This window comes from Conger conger, chromosome 6 (assembly GCF_963514075.1).
Source record: "Conger conger chromosome 6, fConCon1.1, whole genome shotgun sequence".
NCBI lineage: Eukaryota > Metazoa > Chordata > Actinopteri > Anguilliformes > Congridae > Conger > Conger conger.
This window is the reverse complement of record NC_083765.1, coordinates 59,820,907-59,842,461: the sequence shown is the minus strand read 5'-3', so window position 1 is coordinate 59,842,461 and position 21,555 is coordinate 59,820,907. Positions and strand designations below refer to the sequence as shown.

The window sequence follows — 21,555 nt, the reverse complement described above, 5'->3', positions numbered from 1 at the left end:
CTTATAAAGTCTTTTCAGTTCAAAATGATTTATACAGCAACGTAAGCATTTTATGGAATAATATGATATATAATGCCACACCATCGTGCTGAAATAGCCCTGACTACACTTCACTGAAAGAGAGAAAAGGAGTAACAGTAAATTCTTTCCATAGGTCATTGAAACTCCCAGGCGTGTGGTCATCCGGCGCAATACTCATATCTCCAGTTATGGACGGTAAAATATTTTAAAGCTGTAGCCAATTGCAGGAGGATGCCGTGATGGGACAGGAAATGTCTAGAGCTGGTATGGTTTACAAGACTACATAAATAAACAGTAAACACAATTTGCAGTGGATACCGATCAGAGCGAGGCCTAGCAGAGTGCCTGGTGCTCCAGCGTCTGTGGCCTCCAGCATCAGATTGGCCCCAGACCCCAGCGTCTGTGGCCTCCAGCATCAGATTGGCCCCAGACCCCAGCGTCTGTGGCCTCCAGCATCAGATCGGCCCCAGACCCCAGCGTCTGTGGCCCCCAGCATCAGATCGGCCCCAGACCCCAGCGTCTGTGGCCTCCAGCATCAGATCGGCCCCAGACCCCAGCGTCTGTGGCCTCCAGCATCAGATCGGCCCCAGACCCCAGCGTCTGTGGCCCCCAGCATCAGATCGGCCCCAGACCCCAGCGTCTGTGGCTCCCAGCATCAGATCGGCCCCAGACCCCAGCGTCGGCCCTGCCACCAGGCCCCTGCAGCTCAGTCCGTTTCCAGGCCGGGCCCCCATCCCCAGTGGCCCTTTGCAGACAAACGCCCACGTGCCAAACACAGACAGGGACAGAGCTTGACGTCCATGGTTCCAGGGCACAACACTAGACAGTCAGTTCAGGGTCAGAACTGCTTTTTATTGAAGAGCAGTCTATTTATATAGCAATTGGGAAATTTTGAATATATGGGTTGCTATTCGGGTTATACTGCCTCCCCATAGAAGAGGATTGTGGTCAGTTTTCCTCGACCGTTAATTGTACCCATCCTGTGAAATTAAGCAGGGAAATTGTACATACAGAATGGGAAACTGGATAAAAACACAGAATCAAGCCGAAACACTGTGAAAATCTAGATAACGTATCCTTTTATCATTAAGGATAGAAACGGTTTGGAATGATTGACAAAGACAAACTCCTAATGAAATCAATTTACATTTAAATCCTGTGTTTATGTGGCCTGTCTAATTTACCTTATATTTATTTAAATCAAATTAATGTACAACATTATGCTTTTGTTAAAATCCCAGCTTTCGCATATTTAAATTTTATGGACTGACCCAATCAGTAACTGTTATATTTATTCACCGGAATACTGATATAGTGATCAATAATAATGTGAGGGGTAAATAATAGGCAGCATGCTTTGAAAGATATTGCACAAAATATGTAACATTTCTCATTTTAAACTGAATTGTAATTATGTCAAGTCATTAAGGGAATGAAAGAGCATAGAAGCCAATGGGAATTTAAAATTGGTCACATACTCAGACTTAAACCTGTTCTCACAGTCTATAACAACCTAATGTTCCAAGAAACTGATGTCGGTAGCCAACAAATTACATACATTATTGTATAAAATGCGTACATGGTGTCAGTTCTACAAATACGCCATAGTACAGAACACTACTACAGCCGCAGCATAGGAGATGGAAGAGCTATATCAATAGTAAGAGTCTAAGGCTGTTATGTAATATATCCAGCAAAAGTGCCTGATCTCAGTGAAATATCCTATGGTATAGAATCAAGTTGATTTAATTAAATGTTTGCATTAACATGCTGGTGTACAGGTCCGCCTTATTAAATGGTCACTGAGTGTATTTATGCATGTACACGTATGCATCTGCATTTAACTCCAGACAGGATGGGACATGGGTAGTGATCTTCCAAAGAATCTACCTGCTTTTGCTGCCTGCTAATTCCTGTTCACTTGGAGGTGACATCCTTACATTTCAGCTTCTTTTGTCATGACACATAATACCAAATAATTCCAAAACACTGGGGCAAACCCTACTAAACCTCACTCCTGAGACAACACAGCATACACAATGTGTATTACAACAGAGATAAAACATATGAGAGAGAAAAAACATCTTATTGATTTTTTAAATTTAACTACAGGGCCACAGTCCATCACATCCCATTGCTGTGTGATGTGGCTCTTTCAAAACAGACAGGGCAGACCTTGAGGACAAATGATTATCATTTTCAAAGTCAAATGAACATGTCTGCCATTGAGATACCACTGGGACAGTAGTGTGGACTTGAACAAATGCAGCTTTGAAAAGTTCAGAAATCCATATTTCCACAACCATGACTTGAGAGCCTATCACAAACATCCTTTTTTGTTGCCAGGGTCACACCACAGAATTAATTTGAATTTGTTATTATGGGAGAAAAAGGACTCTATTAATTGGGTCACAATTTACAATAAGGTTCATGGATTGGCATCAATTAATGTAATAATGGACAAATACATAAATGAAGCATGAAATTAAGTTTACATAAGTTAATGTATTTGTTAACAACTAACTACCGTATTTGATACATGATATTTATACATTAGCAAACCATAGGCTCAACTTATAATTAGTCAACCATTAAGAAACACCTTAACTGACTTTTTCATTCCAATATGAATTGGCAATAAGTAATGTAGTTGTTATCTGAATTAATGATGCACAAATACAGTGACAGAGCTGTACAGATTCACTTCTCAGTAGTAGTTTGTTAACAACTACATTAGTTCATGCCAATTCATGGAACTTTATTGTAAAATGTTACCATTAATTGTTTCAAAATGTAAAAAAAAAGTTAAAAGTTTCCCTTGCTGCATTCCTGACAAGTCTATTTGGTAAAAAGAACAACAGAACTGATGATTAATGGAACTGATGATTAACCACCTAAGACTCATCCCACCATTATTAGTAACTGGTGGGATGCATTATTCTCATTTTTCATTATTCTTGAAGCACTTATTTCCTAGGTGTTTGGGCAATAAATGACATCTGGAGGACTTACTGAAGAGCCTAGACAAACTTTGCTCTCATATTTGACGTCATGTATAAATCCTGTATGGCCGGCCACAAATGGATGGCTATTTCAAACAGTATTCGTATATAGACGCATTTAAACGTCTCTGACAATGCCTTCAATATATCCAAGCCCAAAACGTTTTAACGAGTGGTAGTGCACTACACCTAGAAGACAATGCAATAACTTGAGCCAATTCCGGCAAGGTTATTATGATACAAACAGGTCGCGTTTAGACGAATATTAGAGCGAATAAAGCGGGAACAGTGGTTGACAGACACATAGCATACCGTAGCTGTCGCCAATGAATGAACAATGTTACACCATTATGTATGTTAATTCTAACAGGAATTGTCATATTCCATACAAAGCGCCTTGTGTCACGCCAAAACAAGAATAGCCTATATATTAATCCAATGTAGGCTATTACTCTTATAGGTTACAGTGATCGGCTATGTTAAATGACTTGACCAGCTAACTCTACAAACGCGCAATGACAGCGAAACAATGTTATAACGCGTAGCCAATCGTTCTAAACGGTCGAACACAAAACATTTATTTTAATCGACCTCTTGACATTTGCAGCTTAGATTGCTATCTTCCTGCGGCAGAGTGCCCACACATCCACAAAAATACTGTAACTCAAATACCCCACCCCCATATTAACGTGTTTGGTAGACGTTCGCATACTTTAACAAAGACAAAACCCTAACCTGCAAAATGCAAGCAGAAACGACCATGTAGTACACCTGCTTCAGGTCTGCAGTCATTATAACAGTGAACTAAATAAAATATTTACTACATTTGCTACAAGAATCTCCATTAATCCCATAGCCTCATTTAAACAAATCTGAGCTTTACCGTCATGCATTCAGTCATTGCTTCTCATCCTTGGTGTTTAATTCCCACGTCCTTTTAGGAAAGCCTAATGTATTTCCTATTGGTACAGAAAGCCTCTCCGTCTGGCTGTCTGTTTCGCTCTCATCCTCCTCTTGTCATTCCCCGTTGCACCACAAGTATAAGTCACTCCCCCTATCGTTTCCAGGGTGTGACGTCAAGCGTCCACAGCATCCGCCCTTCTCAGCAGTGTCATTGGCGGCCTCCTCACCTGGCGTCCCGAAGCAGAGAAGCAGCGTATTCGTCGGTTCGTCTGATTCACCGTCAATTAAATTAAATGGGAGGTTTTCTGTTTTCGGAAAGGAGGAAGGAGGGAGCTACGAAGACGGCTTCTCGATGCGCTGAACTAAAATGTGCGTTACCAAACATGTCATGAAGACTGATAGCATCTGACACTTGCTTGCATAGTCATTTTTAAATGGCATGGGTCATAATGTTAGATGCATATCAAATACCTGTTTTTATTTGGCTTGGGCATACTCCAATGTTTTCTGTCACCTGTCTGCTGCATCCATCCATGATAATGGCAAAATAACATGCTGTAGTGACCAGAAATGTGACCATGTTTTTTTCCTGAAATCTTGAAAAGTTATTCTTAGTAACAAAGTATATCATTATTTGTAGGCAGATTTTGTTAGACCCCTAACACTGAGAAGTTCCAGACCCACACTTAATTATAGTTCAAATACATTTACTATGTTTAAAAATGTTTAATTACAAAATCCAAAGTGTAGTCACACACACACACACACACACACACACACACACATACACACATCTTCTTGGCCATGGTGCAGGGAGGCCCGGGCCTCTCTGTGTGGAGTTTGCATGTTCTCCCTGTGTCTGCGTGGGTTTCCTGCGGGTACTCTGGTTTCCTCTCACAGTCCAAAGACATGTAGGTTAGGCTGATTGGAGAGTCTAAATTGCCCGTAGGTATGAGTGTGTGAGTGTGAGTGTGTGAGTTAATGGTGTGTGTGCCCTGCGATGGACTGGCGACCTGTCCAGGGTGTATTCCTGCCTTTTGCCCAATGTATGCTGGGATAGGCTCCAGCCCCCCTGCGACCCTGTTCAGGATAAGCGGGTTCAGATAATGGATGGATGGATGTACACAGTAGCACTTATTTGTGATTCCCAATGAGATGATTCAATCACACCATATGTAACATATGAAGATGCATTTCCAGTAGGAAAGAAATCTAAACTTTATGCTGCTGCTGTGTGTGCTTGTGTGTGTGTGTGTGTGTGTGTGTGTGAGTGTGTGTGTGTGTGTGTGCCTGTGTGTATGTGTGTGTGTGTGTGTGTATGAGTGTGTGTGTGTGTGTGTGTAACAAAGCCTGCAGCATGGCATATTATCTTTGGCTGAATCTGGGTATGGTGCTCCTCTCACTAACAATCCAATCAGGACAGAGGCAGGTGTTCACAGTTCAGCTATCTCCCGAGTGCAGTGCTTTCTTCAGTAATGATTTAATTAAGGATGACCAGTGCAGCCTCAAGGGCAATTTGAGGGTGTTTGGCTCAATGGAAAACGCAGAGCTTTTGAAAAGGGGACTAAATGGGCTTTGAAGTTCTCACTTGGTCATGGATGCATGCATGGCAGATTGCTGGCCGGTTGCCCAGGTTGTTTGGATCCCAACTCAGTATTGGAACACGCACCTCAGAAATAATGGGGCAGCCTATATCATAGTGGCTAAGGTACATGACTGGGTCCTGGAAGGTTGGTGGTTCAAGCTCCAGTGTAGCCACGATAAAATAAGCTGTTGTCCCTGGAGCAAGGCCCCTAATCCCACATTGCTCCCCGGGCACTGTACTATGGCTTCCCACGGCTCCTAATAACTAGGATGGGTCAAATGCGGAGGATAAATGACCCCACGGGGTTCAATAAAGTATACTCTTCTCTGTCTTCTTTTAAATGAGACAGAAGACAGGAGCAGCAGACCAGCATGAGGGCAGGGAAATACAGAGGGGAAACCAGCTTGCAGGATTAAGGGAGCTATCCAACTATGTAGTAGCAATGTAAAATTTACATGTACATTTGAATCATTTGGCAGACACTTTTAATCCAAAGCAATTTACAAGTGCATAGGTTCTTCCACATGTTAAAAGCATCAAATCCATAACTAGTAAAATATGCATGAAGAGCTGTTCAAAAAACTAAGCTAAACTAAAAGACAGTCATCATAAGTGCAATTATGATTGAAATATTTTTTTAAATATTGTAAAAAAAATTTTTATTGAGGGTTAGGGTTATACAAGAGGGATATCGGAAGGGGAAGGTATCAGGACGGAGGACTAAGGTATAGTCTGAAAATGTCTGCATTGAAATATGGGAAGGGATTCTGCTGTCCTGACAGTGGTAGGCAAGTCATTCCACCACTGAGGAACCAGAACTGAAAACAGGCGTGAACATGCAGCTCGACCGCCAGGTGTTCATAGTGAGGGAACCACAAGGCGACCAGAGCTGGTAGACCAGAGTGGATTTGCTGGGAAGTAGGGAGCGATTAAAGATTGTATGTAAAGTGGGGCAGTCCCCAGCAGCTTGAAATGCCAACACTAGCGCCTTGAAGCGGATGCGTGCCACAACAGGAAGCCAGTGGAGGCCATGAGTTCCAGTTTAGTTATGTTTATGGCTTTATTGTCCCTACTTGGGAAACTTATCTTGCAGGAACATTGCGATATGCATGCTTCAAGATTCTATATGTGTGGTCACTTCTGGCACTTGGAACTGTATGTCCTTCAAGGGTTTTCAGCACACTTGTCCCTGGTTATGGGTATGCACTTTGTCAGTACTGTACGTCGCTCTAGAAAAGAGCATCTGCCAAATGACTGTAATGTAATGTAATACTATAAAACAATGAACAGTATTGCAAAGAAAAACATGCGACAACTATGAATTTTATGAATTTGTAATAGGAGATAGTAGCTAGCTATGTAAACCATGATGCATAGTGCAAAAGTGAGTTTTGCTATATGGCACAGATGTTTTGGACAGTGATAAAGAAGGACCTGGCAAATGTAGAGTTGGATCTTAGGAGGATAATGGTTGTTTGATCTGTAACTTGAATCTGTAACTTCTTCTGGCCTAACAAAACATCCAACATAGACTTGTATGAGAAGACAGGCTGCAACAATGTAGTGATGGAAATAATGAAGCACAGGATCAGGTCCCTTGATCATGTCCTATAAAAATGCCCCCAGGAACACATATGATGAATAGCCTTAATATGGACGACTGGGAAAAGGATACGGGGAAAGCCAAAAACAACATGGTGGAGAACAGTGGTTAAATGGCCTGGAACACATGAATTTAACATTTGGTGAATGCAGCAGAAGGTTGAGATAGATGGTCTGAAATCATAGCAGAATCCACCAGAGGTGAAGAGGATTACTTAAGGGAGAGTCTGTTACTTCATATCATTTTGAAGGATTATCCATAGCAGGTGTGCTGAAATGGTATCTTTCTGTTTCAGTTATTTTGAGAATCTGTGTTTTTAAGGGTGGCCTACGTGTATGTTTTCATCGTGCGTTTTCATCAAACTCAATGCTTAATATGAAACTGGAAAGTAGCAACGGTTCTCCTAATTCCTTCTATCAGCACAGTAAGGATGTTTTCATTAATACCACGAGAATTCAAAGAGAATGGAGATTAGGGCCTTCAATGAGATATAAGCACATCTAATCGTGGGGCTGACGTCAGAGGGAAATGAGTAAGCTGCTTTGGTGGTTTATTGCTAGAAATCCAGTCTGCCTGTCTTTCTCTATTTCCTCCAATCGGTAGTTGTGCCTCTCAGGCTCCGTCATCATTAAAAGGCTCTGCACTGTGACTGCTGTGAAAATCAAGTGACGACAGCCATGTTCATGTTAATGATCCAGAACAATAAGATGTTTAAAAAAGTCAACCCTCAGCACTGCCCCTAGAATCTGAAGAAAACTGCAAATTTTATGATGCACCCTACGGTCTAGAATCAAATGTGCCAGTGCCAACTGAGGGAGGGAGAGATTGATTTAATGGTTCATTCGGTCATGCACAATAATGACTTCTCTGGTCAACTAGGTTCCTACCTATTTTTATTCTTATTTTTGGGCTCTCTCACTGCAAAACCAAAAAATATTTTTTTGTCCTATATTGAGGAAATCTTATTTCATTTACATTTTTGCCAAAAAAAAAACCCCAAAAAAACACAAATATATTGCCAATGAATAGATTTGCCAATGGAATATGATAATTCCACTTGTCAAGCAAACAGTAATTTAAGCTAATATTTCCTACTTGAGAGAAAAAATCTGTTATTATAATCTACAAAACTAAAATGGTTGTTAAAACAGTCACTTCTTTTTAGTGCTGGAAGAGTCTGTTCAACCCTCTCCCGAAGCATTTATTGAAGAAAAACTAACGATAGAAGTTCTAGTGTCATCCAAGTTTTGATGGGTCTGTGTCAGTAGGGTTCAGTGTTTTGATGGCTGTGTTGCTCCCCTATTCTCCATGGGAATGTTTAAATGTCACTGTGTCAGTATGCTTGGTGCTCGGAGTCAGACGACAGGCTTTGTTACCCTGATGGTGGTAAGCTCCTGTCATCTGCTCTCTCCGAACGGGGTGTGCGTTTCAGGCTGCTGACTCGACGTGGCAGCTGAGTCCGTCACTGTGGGCGTCTCTCTGTCCCGATAGCGGCAGGGCATGTCCTCAGCTGGCATCGTATGCCATGACAATTCCTCAAAGCTGTGTATTTTCTTTTGTTTGTCTGTTTTGAATTCTTCACTCTTGATTGACTCTGCCTGGCAGCATCATGTTCGCTATTTACAGAGCATTGCCCCGAAAAACAGGGACATTGTGATCTCACCCTTAGGTATGGAAATGGTGGCACATAATTCAACATAAATCATTTATTGTGAGTAGACTATCATTCTCATCAATCCATAAACATTTGTTTCTCTTCATTTTGAATGACATAACCATATATACTCAGTTTCCACATTATTAGGTAGACATACTATCTAGTACAAGGTATAGTAGGACCACCTTTTGCCTCCAAAACAGATTGAATTCCTTGCGGCATGGACTGAACTGCTGCTGGAAATATTTCTTAGGAATTTTGGTCCATGTTGAGACAATAACACGGTTCCTGATGATTTTTTGGCTGCTCATTCAAACTGCGAACCTTGCATATCCACCTCATGTTGCAGCAGAAATCTGAAATCATTACTTTTATTTGCAACATTTGTTCCTAGCTCTTAATCTAAAATGTTTAGCTTTTTTCCAGTCTTCAGTTGTCCAGTTCTGGTGATCATCTGCCCTCTGTAGCCTCATCTTCCTGTTCTTAGCTGACAGCAACGGAACCGACTTGTGCTTTTGTAGCTTATCTGCTTCAAGGTTTGACATGTTGTATGTTCAGAGGTGCCCTTCTGCACACCACTGTTTTTGAGCATTTCTGCCCATTCTACTCTGGCCTCTCTCATTTACAAGGTGTTTTCACCAACACAACTGCTGCTCACTAAAAAATTGTTGACGCACCATTCTCTGTAAACTCTAGAGACTGTATTGCATGAAAATCCCAGGATGGTAGCTGTTTCTGAGATGCTGGAACCCCTATGTCTGGCCCCACCAACCATACCATGGTCATAGTCTTTTAGTCTTTTTGGTCTTGCCCATTATAATTATTACAACTTAACGTCTTCACCATGCTTGCATGCTTTATATATTGAGTTGCAGCCACATGATTCACTGTATTGAGGCCACTGTTAAATTAATAGTTACCACTGATGTATGTGCATGTATGTGTATGCAAGTGTTTATGAATATGATGTGAGGAAGGAAGAATCAAGTGTTTTCCTATTCAATGACCTCCTGTTCCCAAAGGTAAATGAACAACAGAACAAATGATTTTAAAGGAACCGATGGGAATTGGTGCAAACATAATTTAATCAGCTGCCATTCTAAGGGCAGGGAACGGACAGGGCCAAACAGCTGCCACAGAGGTGACCATGTTAGGAGGATTAGGAGGAGGCTACATTGCACTGGCTTGTTATTGACAAAGGGGAGTCATTGATTGCTATTCCCAGAGGACGCCATGCTTGGAAAATATGTTTCCTGTCCATCTGTCTCCCTGCTAATGGATTGTGCATCGGCGAAGGGGAAGTGTGGCCGTCACATGACCACCGTTCGGGCTGTTGGCACACGAGGACAGACTGAAAGCATTCTTCCACAGGGGGGGGTCCTGCTGGTGGCAGAAACAGAGCTGCTCCCTGCCCACCTGTCTACCAGCAGTGTGACGCGTGCTTTTGCTTATCACTATCAAAGCTAAATTCATTGCTTTATTATAAAATGAATGCTCTAGGAACTAAATGTTGCACTTATATGCATTTGTACATTTATACCCTGTATAAATTTGGGAATCATTTGGGAGTCATTTTGGGAATCAAATGAAAACAACCATCACCTCAATCATTTTTTTAAAAGTTATTTAAAGCTGATTATACATAAAATGTTCAATGTTCGTTCTTAAATATTTAGAATTACTTTTGAATAATTATGGGTCTTGTCAATATGAATCAATATTATTAATGCATAACATATTAATTCATTCTACTAATACATAATGTGTACTGCAATTAAGATTATAATTATTATTCACATTCCATAATTCCATGCTTTAAATAACATATCTAGATAACTCAGGTATGTTGTGTTATCCTCATTAGCACAGAAAACCTGGCTGTATTGAAATAATACATCTCAAGACGCCTGGCACACTTAATCTCGTCCCAGTACTGCAGTCAAAGTCAGTTAATAAAATGGCCAAGCATCAAATCAGGAATTGTAGGTCCTGTCTTTACCTAATGAGCCATTTGGGAACCCTGCCATCCGTATGTATTAATCACATGACATCTGTGATGTACACACAGTGGACGAGATGGTGTGTTGTGTAATACATATTGCTGTCTCGAGTCCCTGTCAGCTGTTTTCTCTGGAACGACAGGCTGCTGTTGATATAGCCAAACGACTGAGATAATGGAACTGTTCCTGCAGGCGGCTGAGGCAGCACTGGCTAATTTGTCCATTGTGGGAAATGAGAAAGATAAAAGCTGCCGTAAATAAAATTACCACAGTCATAACTGTGGGAATAATTAATTGGACTGGCAAATGAAATACAAGATTACAAATTACCCAGTAATTTCAGCCATCAATTTGTGCTTTCCCAGCTCCTCCTTTCTGGTGCCGTTGACCTTCAGACGGGGAGAGGGGAGGCAGGCGTTTTTTCTCCTGAAAGGGAACTTCAGCGCCTCCCAGGAGAGCTGGGACCTCCTCCGTGTGGTCCATGCCAGGGCTGTGAATTCTGGGAGTGCAGTTAAACGACGTCTGGTCCTCCGTCCCTGAGCCCCCATTACCACTGAACAGAAACACCTACGGCTTTAAGCCCTCTCTCTGTCTTGCTGTATAATTCATCAGGGCTGGCAAACATAAAACTGAAATCACTCTCTGCAGAGCTTCAACTGAACGGCATCTTGTTTTTCCTAGAACCCTTATTAGAAAAACATACAACATCAATCAGTAAATCAAGACCTTTTGGTTGAACAGAAGGGTTTTTATATTACTGTACTTAAATTCAGACTTCCCCTGTTGCTAGAAAACCCCACAGCATTACAGTGGAACCACAATAACAGGTGCTGTGGACACCCCAGCCACCAGCCTCAATACTCACAATTCTGCCAGATGAAAATAAGAGTTTTTCCTGCTTGTGCATGTTGGTTAATTTCCTAAATCCTGACGGCTGCTTTTTAGTGTGCATTGTTATATTCATTTAGAAAGCTTCTCTCAGTTTAGTCTACTTTTTAAATCACCTTTTACACTAATTTTCTTCACCCCTCCGTTTGGACTGTACAATTGAAGACCCATCCAATTGCAGTCCTGTATCAGGGCACATATTCGTTGTTCACAAGCTGAGCAGCCGTACCAGTGGAGAGCACAAATAACCAGGTTTCCCACAGTGCACTGCACAGCATTTTGACCTTCAGTCCCGCCTCCCACCCATTGAAACGATTGCACAAATGTTGGATCTAAGTTATTTATCAATAAAGCCCACACTTTCCATTGGTCATACCTGTATCATATATTTTATATATTTTTTTGAAGTCTGTTTTTGAGCATATTATACTGTGTGGGCAAGAGTGTAACTGCAGGCAACAGGATGCAGGATTAAGTGTGATATGCATAATATTGTGCATAAATATTGTGCATTGATGCATAAAGTTCTATGTATTTAGTGTTGGTAACCTGTAAAGAATGAACAATCAATCAATCTATCCTGCATTGTCCTGCAAAATCTTACTGTTTGTCCGGCATTTGGACTGTTTGCATCTGGTCACCCTAACCTCAGGAGTGCCCTGTCATCTGATAACCTGCCCCCCCCCCCCCACCCCCACCCCAACTCCCGATAATGTCAGAGCCCCTCCCAGCAAAACAATCAAGTACAATCAGCAATAAAACACTCAATACAGTTGACATGCTACCTTCTTTGTGTCACACCAGACACTTTATGAGTGATATTTCACCTGTACAATCCACAAAAAATCCATTGAGGGATTGTTAATGAAATATTAGTGTAAATTGCAAAGTAAATCTGGTTTTCCATGAATACCCCTGCCACTTTGATTTTAATATATAAAACTAAACTCACAATTTTAATGACAGTATGCAGAACTAATCCATTTGGCTTACCCATACGTTTGTGGAAGAAATCAGGATGCCCTTTACTTCTGCCCATCACATGCCAATGAAGCGCCCTGTTCACTGCAATGTAGTTTATGTGTGCCTTTCACTAAATGTCTAGGATGGGTGTGGATATTAGTCACTGTTGTAAATCCCTGCTGTCACTAAAAAAAAACATTCAGATAACAGATGGGATCCAAGTTCACAGTTGACAACAAATATGGTGTGCAAATAAATACCGGAGGGCAAAATGGATGGTGGCCAACCATAGATCGAGTATCTGAACGTGATCCTTCGGTATTTTCACACAAAACTGACACATTTATTTATTTATTGGATTGGGGAAACACTTCTTAATGGCAATTTATACCGGTTCTAAATGAGTGTTTTTACCCGCATAAAAACACAAGTTGACACAATTACCCATACATTTAAAATAGTCCACCTGCCATTTCTTCAGAGATTCCTTCATATGCTAAACTCAACCACAAACTGAACCAGATCATATACTAGAAATGAGTAGCATAACAGAGATAACCTGTGGACAGTGCTCTGTTGTAAATGATATAAAGGAGTCTACACATCTCGTCTCTACAGAGCTAGGACCTGCACATCGAGTGTGTATCGACTCCTGTGTGATCACGATAGACGTGCAGTCTGCAGTCGATACACACTTAGTGATCCTGGCTGGATGTGCTTGAGCTCTTAGTCCCTCTGATGCATAGTAAGGAAGACGAGGCAGCTTTATGGAGGTGTGTAAATCAACTGCTCCTAACGGAAATGGAATATTCTGAAAATATCTAAGGGACAGGCCTTGATCCACAACGAGTTGGTCAGCTATTACACAATTATGAGTGGATTGTCCTGCTTATTACTTGGCTAATTATCTTAATAAAGTAATCGATTAATAATTCAACACAAAATATTAAAGTTATTTTATTAGTCCAGATGAATTGAAGCAAATTGTCCATTGTGTTCTCCTAGGTAACGTTGGCCTATGTGACTATGCAGGAGTATGCTAGTGGCCAACAGGAGTAAGATGCGAGGCAAGTTAGCATCGCACTGCTTGCTGCGAGGTGATATGAGAAGTGTCCTAAGTTAAGGGGTCTGTTTCCTATAACAGTGGTCATTCTTCAGAAATATTTCACCATAGAATGTCTGAAGTGCCCAATCGGAACAGAGCAGTCAACAAACCAGTGCAATAAGCTGAAATAAAACGGTATCAAGCTATTGCATCTCTTTATAACAAATGGGAAAATATGGAATTTTTAGATACTGGAGATACTACACTGATATGAAATAAACAATATATCGCATAAGAGACATATTTCATATATCACCATGCTGGATATGATGTCATCCTTTTTCAGGGACTGAATTATTTTCCTGTGGCGCTCTTTGGCGGATGGAGGTGATTTTCTCTGTGGCTGTGTGCATGCCAACCGCGATGTGAAAAAGTGATCTAAAATTAGTAACATTCAGGGATCTAAAATAAGTAACATTGAGGGATGAGCTATTTAAAATGCCACATTGGGAATAATTCCCTGCTACAGTGAGTGCAGCAGAGCCGGTCACAGATAAATGATTCTGAAGTGTTAATGATGAATACCAGCACAGATGCGAAATGCCTAGTCTCTGCCTCACAGTAGGCTACACTGCACACTACAGATTTCTGTGGGTGTTTCAGAAATATTTATTTATAGCTTAATACAGTGCATCCGGAAAGTATTCACAGCGCTTCACTTTTCCCACATTTTGTTATGTTACAGCCTTATTCCAAAATGGAATAAATTCATTTTTTTTCCTCAAAATTCTACACACAACACCCCATAATGACAACATGAAAGAAGTTTTTTTGAAATTTTTGCAAATTTATTAAAAATAAAAAACTAAGAAATCACATGTACATAAGTATTCACAGCCTTTGCCATGAAGCTCAAAATTGAGCTCAGGTGCATCCTGTTTCCACTGATCAACCTTGAGATGTTTCTACAGCTTAATTGTCCACGTGAATTGTCCAATTGACCAATCAATTCAGTTGATTGGTCATGATTTGGAAAGGCACACACCTGTCTATATAAGGTCCCACAGTTGACAGTGCATGTCGGAGCACAAACCAAGCATGAAGTCAAAGGAATTGTCTGTAGACCGCCGAGACAGGATTGTCTCGAGGCACAATTCTGGGGAAGGGTACACAAAATGAGCACAGTGGCCTCCATCATCCGTAAATGGAAGAAGTTCGGAACCACCAGGACTCTTCCTAGAGCTGGCCGCCCGTCCAAACTGAGCAATCGGGGGAGAAGGGCCGTAGTCAGGGAGGTAACCAAGAACCCGATGGTCACTCTGTCAGAGCTCCAGCATTCCTCTGTGGAGAGAGGAGAACCTTCCAGAAGGACAACCATCTCTGCAGCAATCCACCAATCAGGCCTGTATGGTAGAGTGGCCAGATGGAAGCCACTCCTTAGTAAAAGGCACATGGCAGCCCGCCTGGAGTTTGCCAAAAGGCACCTGAAGGACTCTCAGACCATGAGAAACAAAATTCTATGGTCTGATGAGACAAAGATTGAGCTCTTTGGCGTGAATGCCAGGCGTCATGTTTGGAGGAAACCAGGCATCACTCATCACCTGGCCAATACCATCCCTACAGTGAAGCATGGTGATGGCAGCATCATGCTGTGGGGATGTTTCTCAGCGGCAGGAACTGGGAGACTAGTCAGGATTGAGGGAAAGATGAATGCAGCAATGCACAGAGACATCCTGGATGAAAACCTGCTCCAGAGCCCTCTTGACCTCAGACTGCAGAACTAAGACTGCCCCATGCTATTATTAGTGAGAGGTTTCACAAAGCAGCCCCAAAAAAGCAGCCCCCTGCCACCCAGAAAAAAACCAGTCAGTGTTAACCAGTCAGTATCTGAACATGTATTGGGCAAATATCGGTGTATACAATGGTAGGTATGTATATCTATGTTAATATAACATATTAAACAGAAAACATTAAACATATTCTCCAAAACACACACACACACACACACACACACACACATACAGTTCCTGACGCAGGACTCCTGCTGGGCTAATGAACACACACAGAGATGTTGTCTGTTTCCTGGACACCACAGAAAGAGCTGCAGTCTGACAGGCTGTGTGAAGCAGTGCCCTGGCAGATTCCACAGCGTGTCACAGATGTGTCACAGGTCCTGCCAAGCTTCCCATGGCACGGGAAGTACGGCCTGAGGGCCAGGATACCCACAACTCCACTCCTCCAAACAATACTAACCCTGGTTCTATAGGAGAACCTGAGCAGGCTGATCTGTCTGAAACTTAAACGTGCTTGCAATGGTTTCTGATGGCTATGCCAGCACCTGCCCCACCACTCAAGGCAGTTAGAATCATACCTATATTATATTATAGATTGGGGTATTCAACGTCAGTCCTGGAATACCCCTGTGTATGCTGCTTTTTGTTCCAACTACAATTGCAATCCCAGAATTTTTCATAATTAGGTGCTTTTTCTGTTTAGAGGGATTATTTACCCTCAAGCCACATTACGTCAGTAATATCCATGCATGCTATTAAGTCCCATGGTAACACTGTGCTTATTGTGCTACATGGCCAACAACTGCATAAGAAGAGGTAACAAAAATATTATACTGATCAAATTCAGAACTGAGGTGAATCACTAGGCTGCTAATTGAGTTGTAAAACACATGAATTTAAGTTAATTCATTGGCTAATTTTTTCCCCCACAATGCAGGTTTGGCTCATTATCATTTGCGCAGTCTTTTCATTCTTAATTATCGATCAAATGGTTCATTTTAGTGGCCATGTGTCCACACCTTCAAGAAATTGGGAGTGCATTTATTAACCTCAGGTAGTGAAAAATTATGGGATTGCAATTGTGGTTGGAACTAAAACCAGCATACACAAGGGTACTCCAGGACCGACTGAATACCCATCCATGCACGTATGTATAGATATATATATTACAGTTTTATCTTGCTACCTATCTAAACAAAGCAACATTTGGTGCCATTAACAGCAAGTGCAAGCATGAAGTATTTTAAACTGAATCTATGGAGAATGAATCGCACGGAGAATGCAAGCTAGCATTTCATCCAATTACTTTGTTTACAATGCATTCCTTTAACTGTTACAATTCCTGTCTTGGGTAATGGCTGTGCAATTTCTGAAATGGGTGAAATCACTTCCTGTCTGTTTTACTTCTGCTGTCATTGGAGGTCTGAGGGACATTGGAGAACTGCTGGCGCTCACATTCTGTACAAGTCTGCCCTCTGCTGGAAATAAGTGATTACTACTCAAAGAACGGAAAATCTATTAATTTCTATATTTTAGGCATTAAGCACATTCTTGCCCAGACCAGCTTACATATATTACATTTGTTTACATGGAATTGATTTATGCAACTGGATATTTAAGGAAGCAATTCAGTTTAAGTAGCTAGTTCAGAAGTACAACGGCAAAGCTGCACCTGGAAATTTAACCTACAACACACAACTTCACTTCCCCAACCATTACTACTGCTTGGAGAAACATTTTTTCTGGGAAGGACCTTTTTCCAGATTCGGGATGACACCCATGCAGAACTATAGAGCTCCAGACAGAAATGAACAGAATTATAAGAGTACACATGCACAGATTTCTACATCTGTTTCCTTTAGAGTTGGCAAAATACCATTAATGCAATGCAAAGCATATTGTTTATGATGCAATTTTGGTTTCTTTTCCATTTAGATTAAAGCATTAGTATTATATCCATATTTCAAACTAGATCATTGCTCTCTACCAATAGACAGACATTTGCTCTTGTTAGTACATTTTAGTGGCATTTAATGTGATAGTGGTTAATGCAATCAAAAAAATAATGCCTGGACTCAATAGGGTACATTGTTATGTTTGCCTGAAAATTATTATTTTTTTAATAATAGAAGTAGCATTTTAAAAGTCATGTTTTAAACGGTTGGCATTTATATAGCGCCTTTATCCAAAGCGCAGTACAATTGATGCTTCTCATTCACCCACTCATACACTCATACACCAATGGTGATTGGCTGCCATGCAAGGCACCGACCAGCTCGTCAGGAGCATTTAGGGGTTAGGTGTCTTGCTCAGGGACACTTCGACAAAGCCCGGGCGGGGGATTGAACCGGTAACCCTCCGACTGCCAGGCAACTTACTGCCTGAGCCATGTCGCCCCAAGCCATATTTTAAAACAAAACCTTTGTGGTAATTAATACCTTGCCAATGTGAGGCCTTATTTGGAAGTTGAGAAATCAGTGTTGCAGCATCATCCAAACACTTCAGTCAAAATGTTGAATCTGTTTTTTTTAAATAAAAGTTTATTAAAGAATTCTTAAGTTGAATAACATACGAACTGAAAAAAGCTGGGCAATGAAACTCATTTAAAAAAAAGACATGATCCACTCATCTTTCTGTTGCTACCACCAATTCACTTATTTACAGGTTTGAACAATCAGGTCTTTACAGAAATCACTGTAATAAATTATAAATATATACAGTCCTGTCTGTGTGGCTTTCCCTAACACACGCAAGCGAGTCTCTCTTCATCAGTAACAGTCATCATCTCCCTTCTCTGTGTTCATTCCGCAGCGTTGGAGCCAGTATCTGAAAGATAAAAATAAATATTTTCATATTTAGCTGTTGCTTTTATCCAAATTGACTTACAGTTGATTAGACAAAGCAGGGGACAATCCCCCAGGAGCAATGTGTGGAGTTTAGGGCCTTGCTTAAGGGCCCAACAACTGTGTGAATCTTATCATGGCCACACCAGGGTTTGAACCACCAACGTTCCAAGTCAGGCCGTCCCTAAATATGCAAGGACAGTGCAACTTGGAGTAAGCATATTTTTCCTTGTTTCAGTTCATTTCCTTCCCTTCTCATCCCTTGGAAACAGGCCTACTGAAGACACGATACTTAGTGTGACGTTTGCAAACACAGGTGACAGACACTTTTCCTGCGAGCCGGCAGTCAAAACGAAATGGATCTTGTTTAATAATTTCAGTTCTGAAAGCACGGGGAAAGCCCCTTCTCTGAGACTGCCGCAGAGGGCTGGGCTCACAGCTGTGAGGCCGATGTGCAGCAGCAAATGGAGCCAGCCACGCTGCTTACTTTTGCCGTCGCAAGCCACAATCTTCACTTTGTCCACCTTCACCAAGTCGGTGACCTCCCGGAATTCAACATCGTTCAGAACAAATGTCCAGACGTTGTCGCAGAACCTGTAGGTGTTCAGCGAACCCTGGAAATTAAAAGAATGAACGGTCATTTAAAATGCAAGGAAATTGCCACCAACAACCATTTCAGAAATCATCCAGTCCCTATTAACTCTGATCAGGCCAAATCTAATGGAGGGTGCGCGTGTTATGAATGCAATCTTATCTAAATACATAGCAATACTAATTTCAGATTAATTCACAATACATTGAAATACTCAAAAAAGCACCCATCAATCAAATCAAATCGTAAGAGGAAAACTGTCAAGATATGTGGCCCACAAGAATGATCAAACCATGAAGTTAAACAAACATTAAAAATTAAAAATAAAAATAAAATTCCCACAAATAAACATTAATACATATACTTCCAACTAGGTTTCCTTGCTCATGGTTTTGATCCAGGATCGGCTCTCAAGCAATGTCAGGGCACATCCAAATAAAGCACTTCAGGAATTTATTACTGCAGACTAGCAGTAATAAACGTGGGCAGGCTACTCTTTTCTACTCCGGCGAGGGAGAGATGGAGATAGGGAGAGATGGAGATAGGGAGAGAGAATTTGCAATTCCGCACTGGTCGTACGGACAGCGCTGAATTGTCCGGATACGTGAATTTATGCAAGAATGACGGCCTCAACAAGACCATAGTACGAACGCAAATTTCTTAATTTGACAGATGTTTACATGCTAGGAATGCGGCAAACTGCTCCAAAACACAACACTCACCCGGAAGTTGACCCTGTTGCGCACTCTATTGGCCAATGCGGTGTTGATGGCTTTGTCAAACTGTAGCAGCACTTGCAACGCAAGTTGAGGGGTTATCTGTTGGGTCTAAAGGAAATCAATTTTCTTAGACACCCCGGTATTATTCATTGCAACAAACTCAAATACTTAAGTTATATAGTATCCACTGGTTTCACTTGTGAAAAGTGAGCTTTCAACAGCACAGCCGGTGGTAAGAGATACGTTAATGATGTTAACATTTATCGAATGATTAAATTACACAGTTAGGCTAGCTAACAACGAGAATTATATTTGCTAATTTTGCCACAACGTACAGCAACAAGCTGGCCAACAATCTACATATAGAGGCAAACTAACAATCAAACAATCTAGCTACATCGGATTAGGAAGGAACAGGGCATCGTTAGCTAAGTGGCTGGCTAAATAGCCAGCGGTAGAATCAAAGCTTTAACGTACCAATCTGACATTAGAAAATACAGAGGCATTATTTAGATAGCTAACGTTACCCAATTAGCGAGCTAGAATTACACATTTGACGTTACACCATTTGGCTAACTTTAAACACAAAGCTAATAATTGTTACTTAACTAAAGTAACGTCATATTAGCTAGCCATTCAAAAAATAGCACTGAACAATCAGAACCAGAAAAACGAGGAAAGCAAAATGACACGCATAACTGCCGATTTAGAAAACTGACGTTAACAGGTTAATAATAAAGCTGACAGCCAATAACTGAATAAATGCGATTTTTACGTTAGGTAACGTCAAGGTTGGGGACATTTGCTCATTTGCAAGAGCTAGCTAGTTGCATGATACATATAGTTATATTCCCGGAATGCCTGCTAGCTAGCCATCTAGCTATACCTAGCTATGTGTAGTGTAACTGGCTAATTTCTATACCTAGCGAGGCTAGTTCGCTAACTAGAGCCTAACATTGGTCGGCGCACGATTTCGCTATGCTTATCTAGGTGCTCGTTTCCCATTTTGGGTTGCACTTAGTTACCTAAACTAATTTAGCTAGACGCTAACTTGGTTACCTTCCCTTGCTAGCTAACGTTAACATTGTTACTCACATCAACACGTAAGTTAATGCTAACTGGAACCAACGGAAGCTACATATATGCTAGCCTAGCTACCTGAATGAGCTCGTCCAGGCTTTCTTGCAGACTGTTTCCCAGCGTAGTATTTCTGTAAAGCTGATAAGCCATTGCTTTCACCCGAACTATCCGATCTACGGAAACTTATGTCAAAACTCCTTATCTTCGAATTAATTTGAAGGCTTCACTAGTAGTAATAAGAATCTCTCTTGTTCCCCGGTTCAATCGTCCAATTCACAGGAAGCACAATCATACGACAAACTAGTACGGAGCATCGTAAAGGACAAACAAGCCTGTCAAAAAATGCAATTCACTGGCGGTATCCTTGTGTCAGAGTTCATTGACAGAATTAATGTGCTTATTCAGGCACATGTCAGTTCTTATATTTGTATAGCCATGTATGCTTTTTAGCCCAGTATGTTATATTGCTTTGAAAATAAATCAAGTCGTGCATGATATAGGCTTAATTACTTGAATTACTTGAGCTAATGTGCCATGCATTTCCTTCTCTAAAGGTTTCTAATAAAGTAATATCAATATGTTCAAGATTTACTAAAATTGTTAAATGACCGGTTTGACAGCATGCCTTGCTACCGAACCTATGCAACACTCTAGTCCGAATTTGAATTTTATTAACGCGCTTCGATTCATTCAAAAGGACCGGTTCATCCATTACAGTTTCAGATATAACAGAAACAGTAGATAATTACTTTCATTCTGCATTAGGTGAACACGGTATGGACGTAGCTTGTCTTACTAATGTCAAACTCTTTATCACTCATCTGATAGGTCGAGTCACCATTAATTATTAAAGGCCTGCCT

The 21,555-nt window shown here is 41.1% G+C and overlaps 2 protein-coding genes across 2 annotated transcripts in view; both read right to left on the bottom strand.

Annotated features, from left to right (window-relative positions):
• LOC133131000 (OTU domain-containing protein 7A-like) overlaps positions 1-4,034 on the bottom strand; it is a 70,747-nt gene extending 66,713 nt beyond the window's left edge. Inside the window, exon 1 of the mRNA XM_061246068.1 lies at positions 3,907-4,034. The gene's annotated coding sequence lies outside the window, so the exon portion shown is untranslated. The remainder of the gene's footprint in view (positions 1-3,906) is intronic.
• A 13,944-nt stretch (positions 4,035-17,978) lies between these two features.
• Positions 17,979-21,047, bottom strand: gtf2a2 (general transcription factor IIA, 2). Its single transcript, XM_061246424.1, has 4 exons — positions 20,773-21,047; positions 19,618-19,722; positions 18,791-18,917; positions 17,979-18,286 (listed from the first exon to the last, which is right to left on the bottom strand). The coding sequence occupies exons 1-4, from the start codon at positions 20,842-20,844 to the stop codon at positions 18,261-18,263; spliced, it is 330 nt and encodes a 109-aa protein (XP_061102408.1). The 5' UTR covers positions 20,845-21,047; the 3' UTR covers positions 17,979-18,260.
• Between the last annotated feature and the right edge of the window lie 508 nt (positions 21,048-21,555).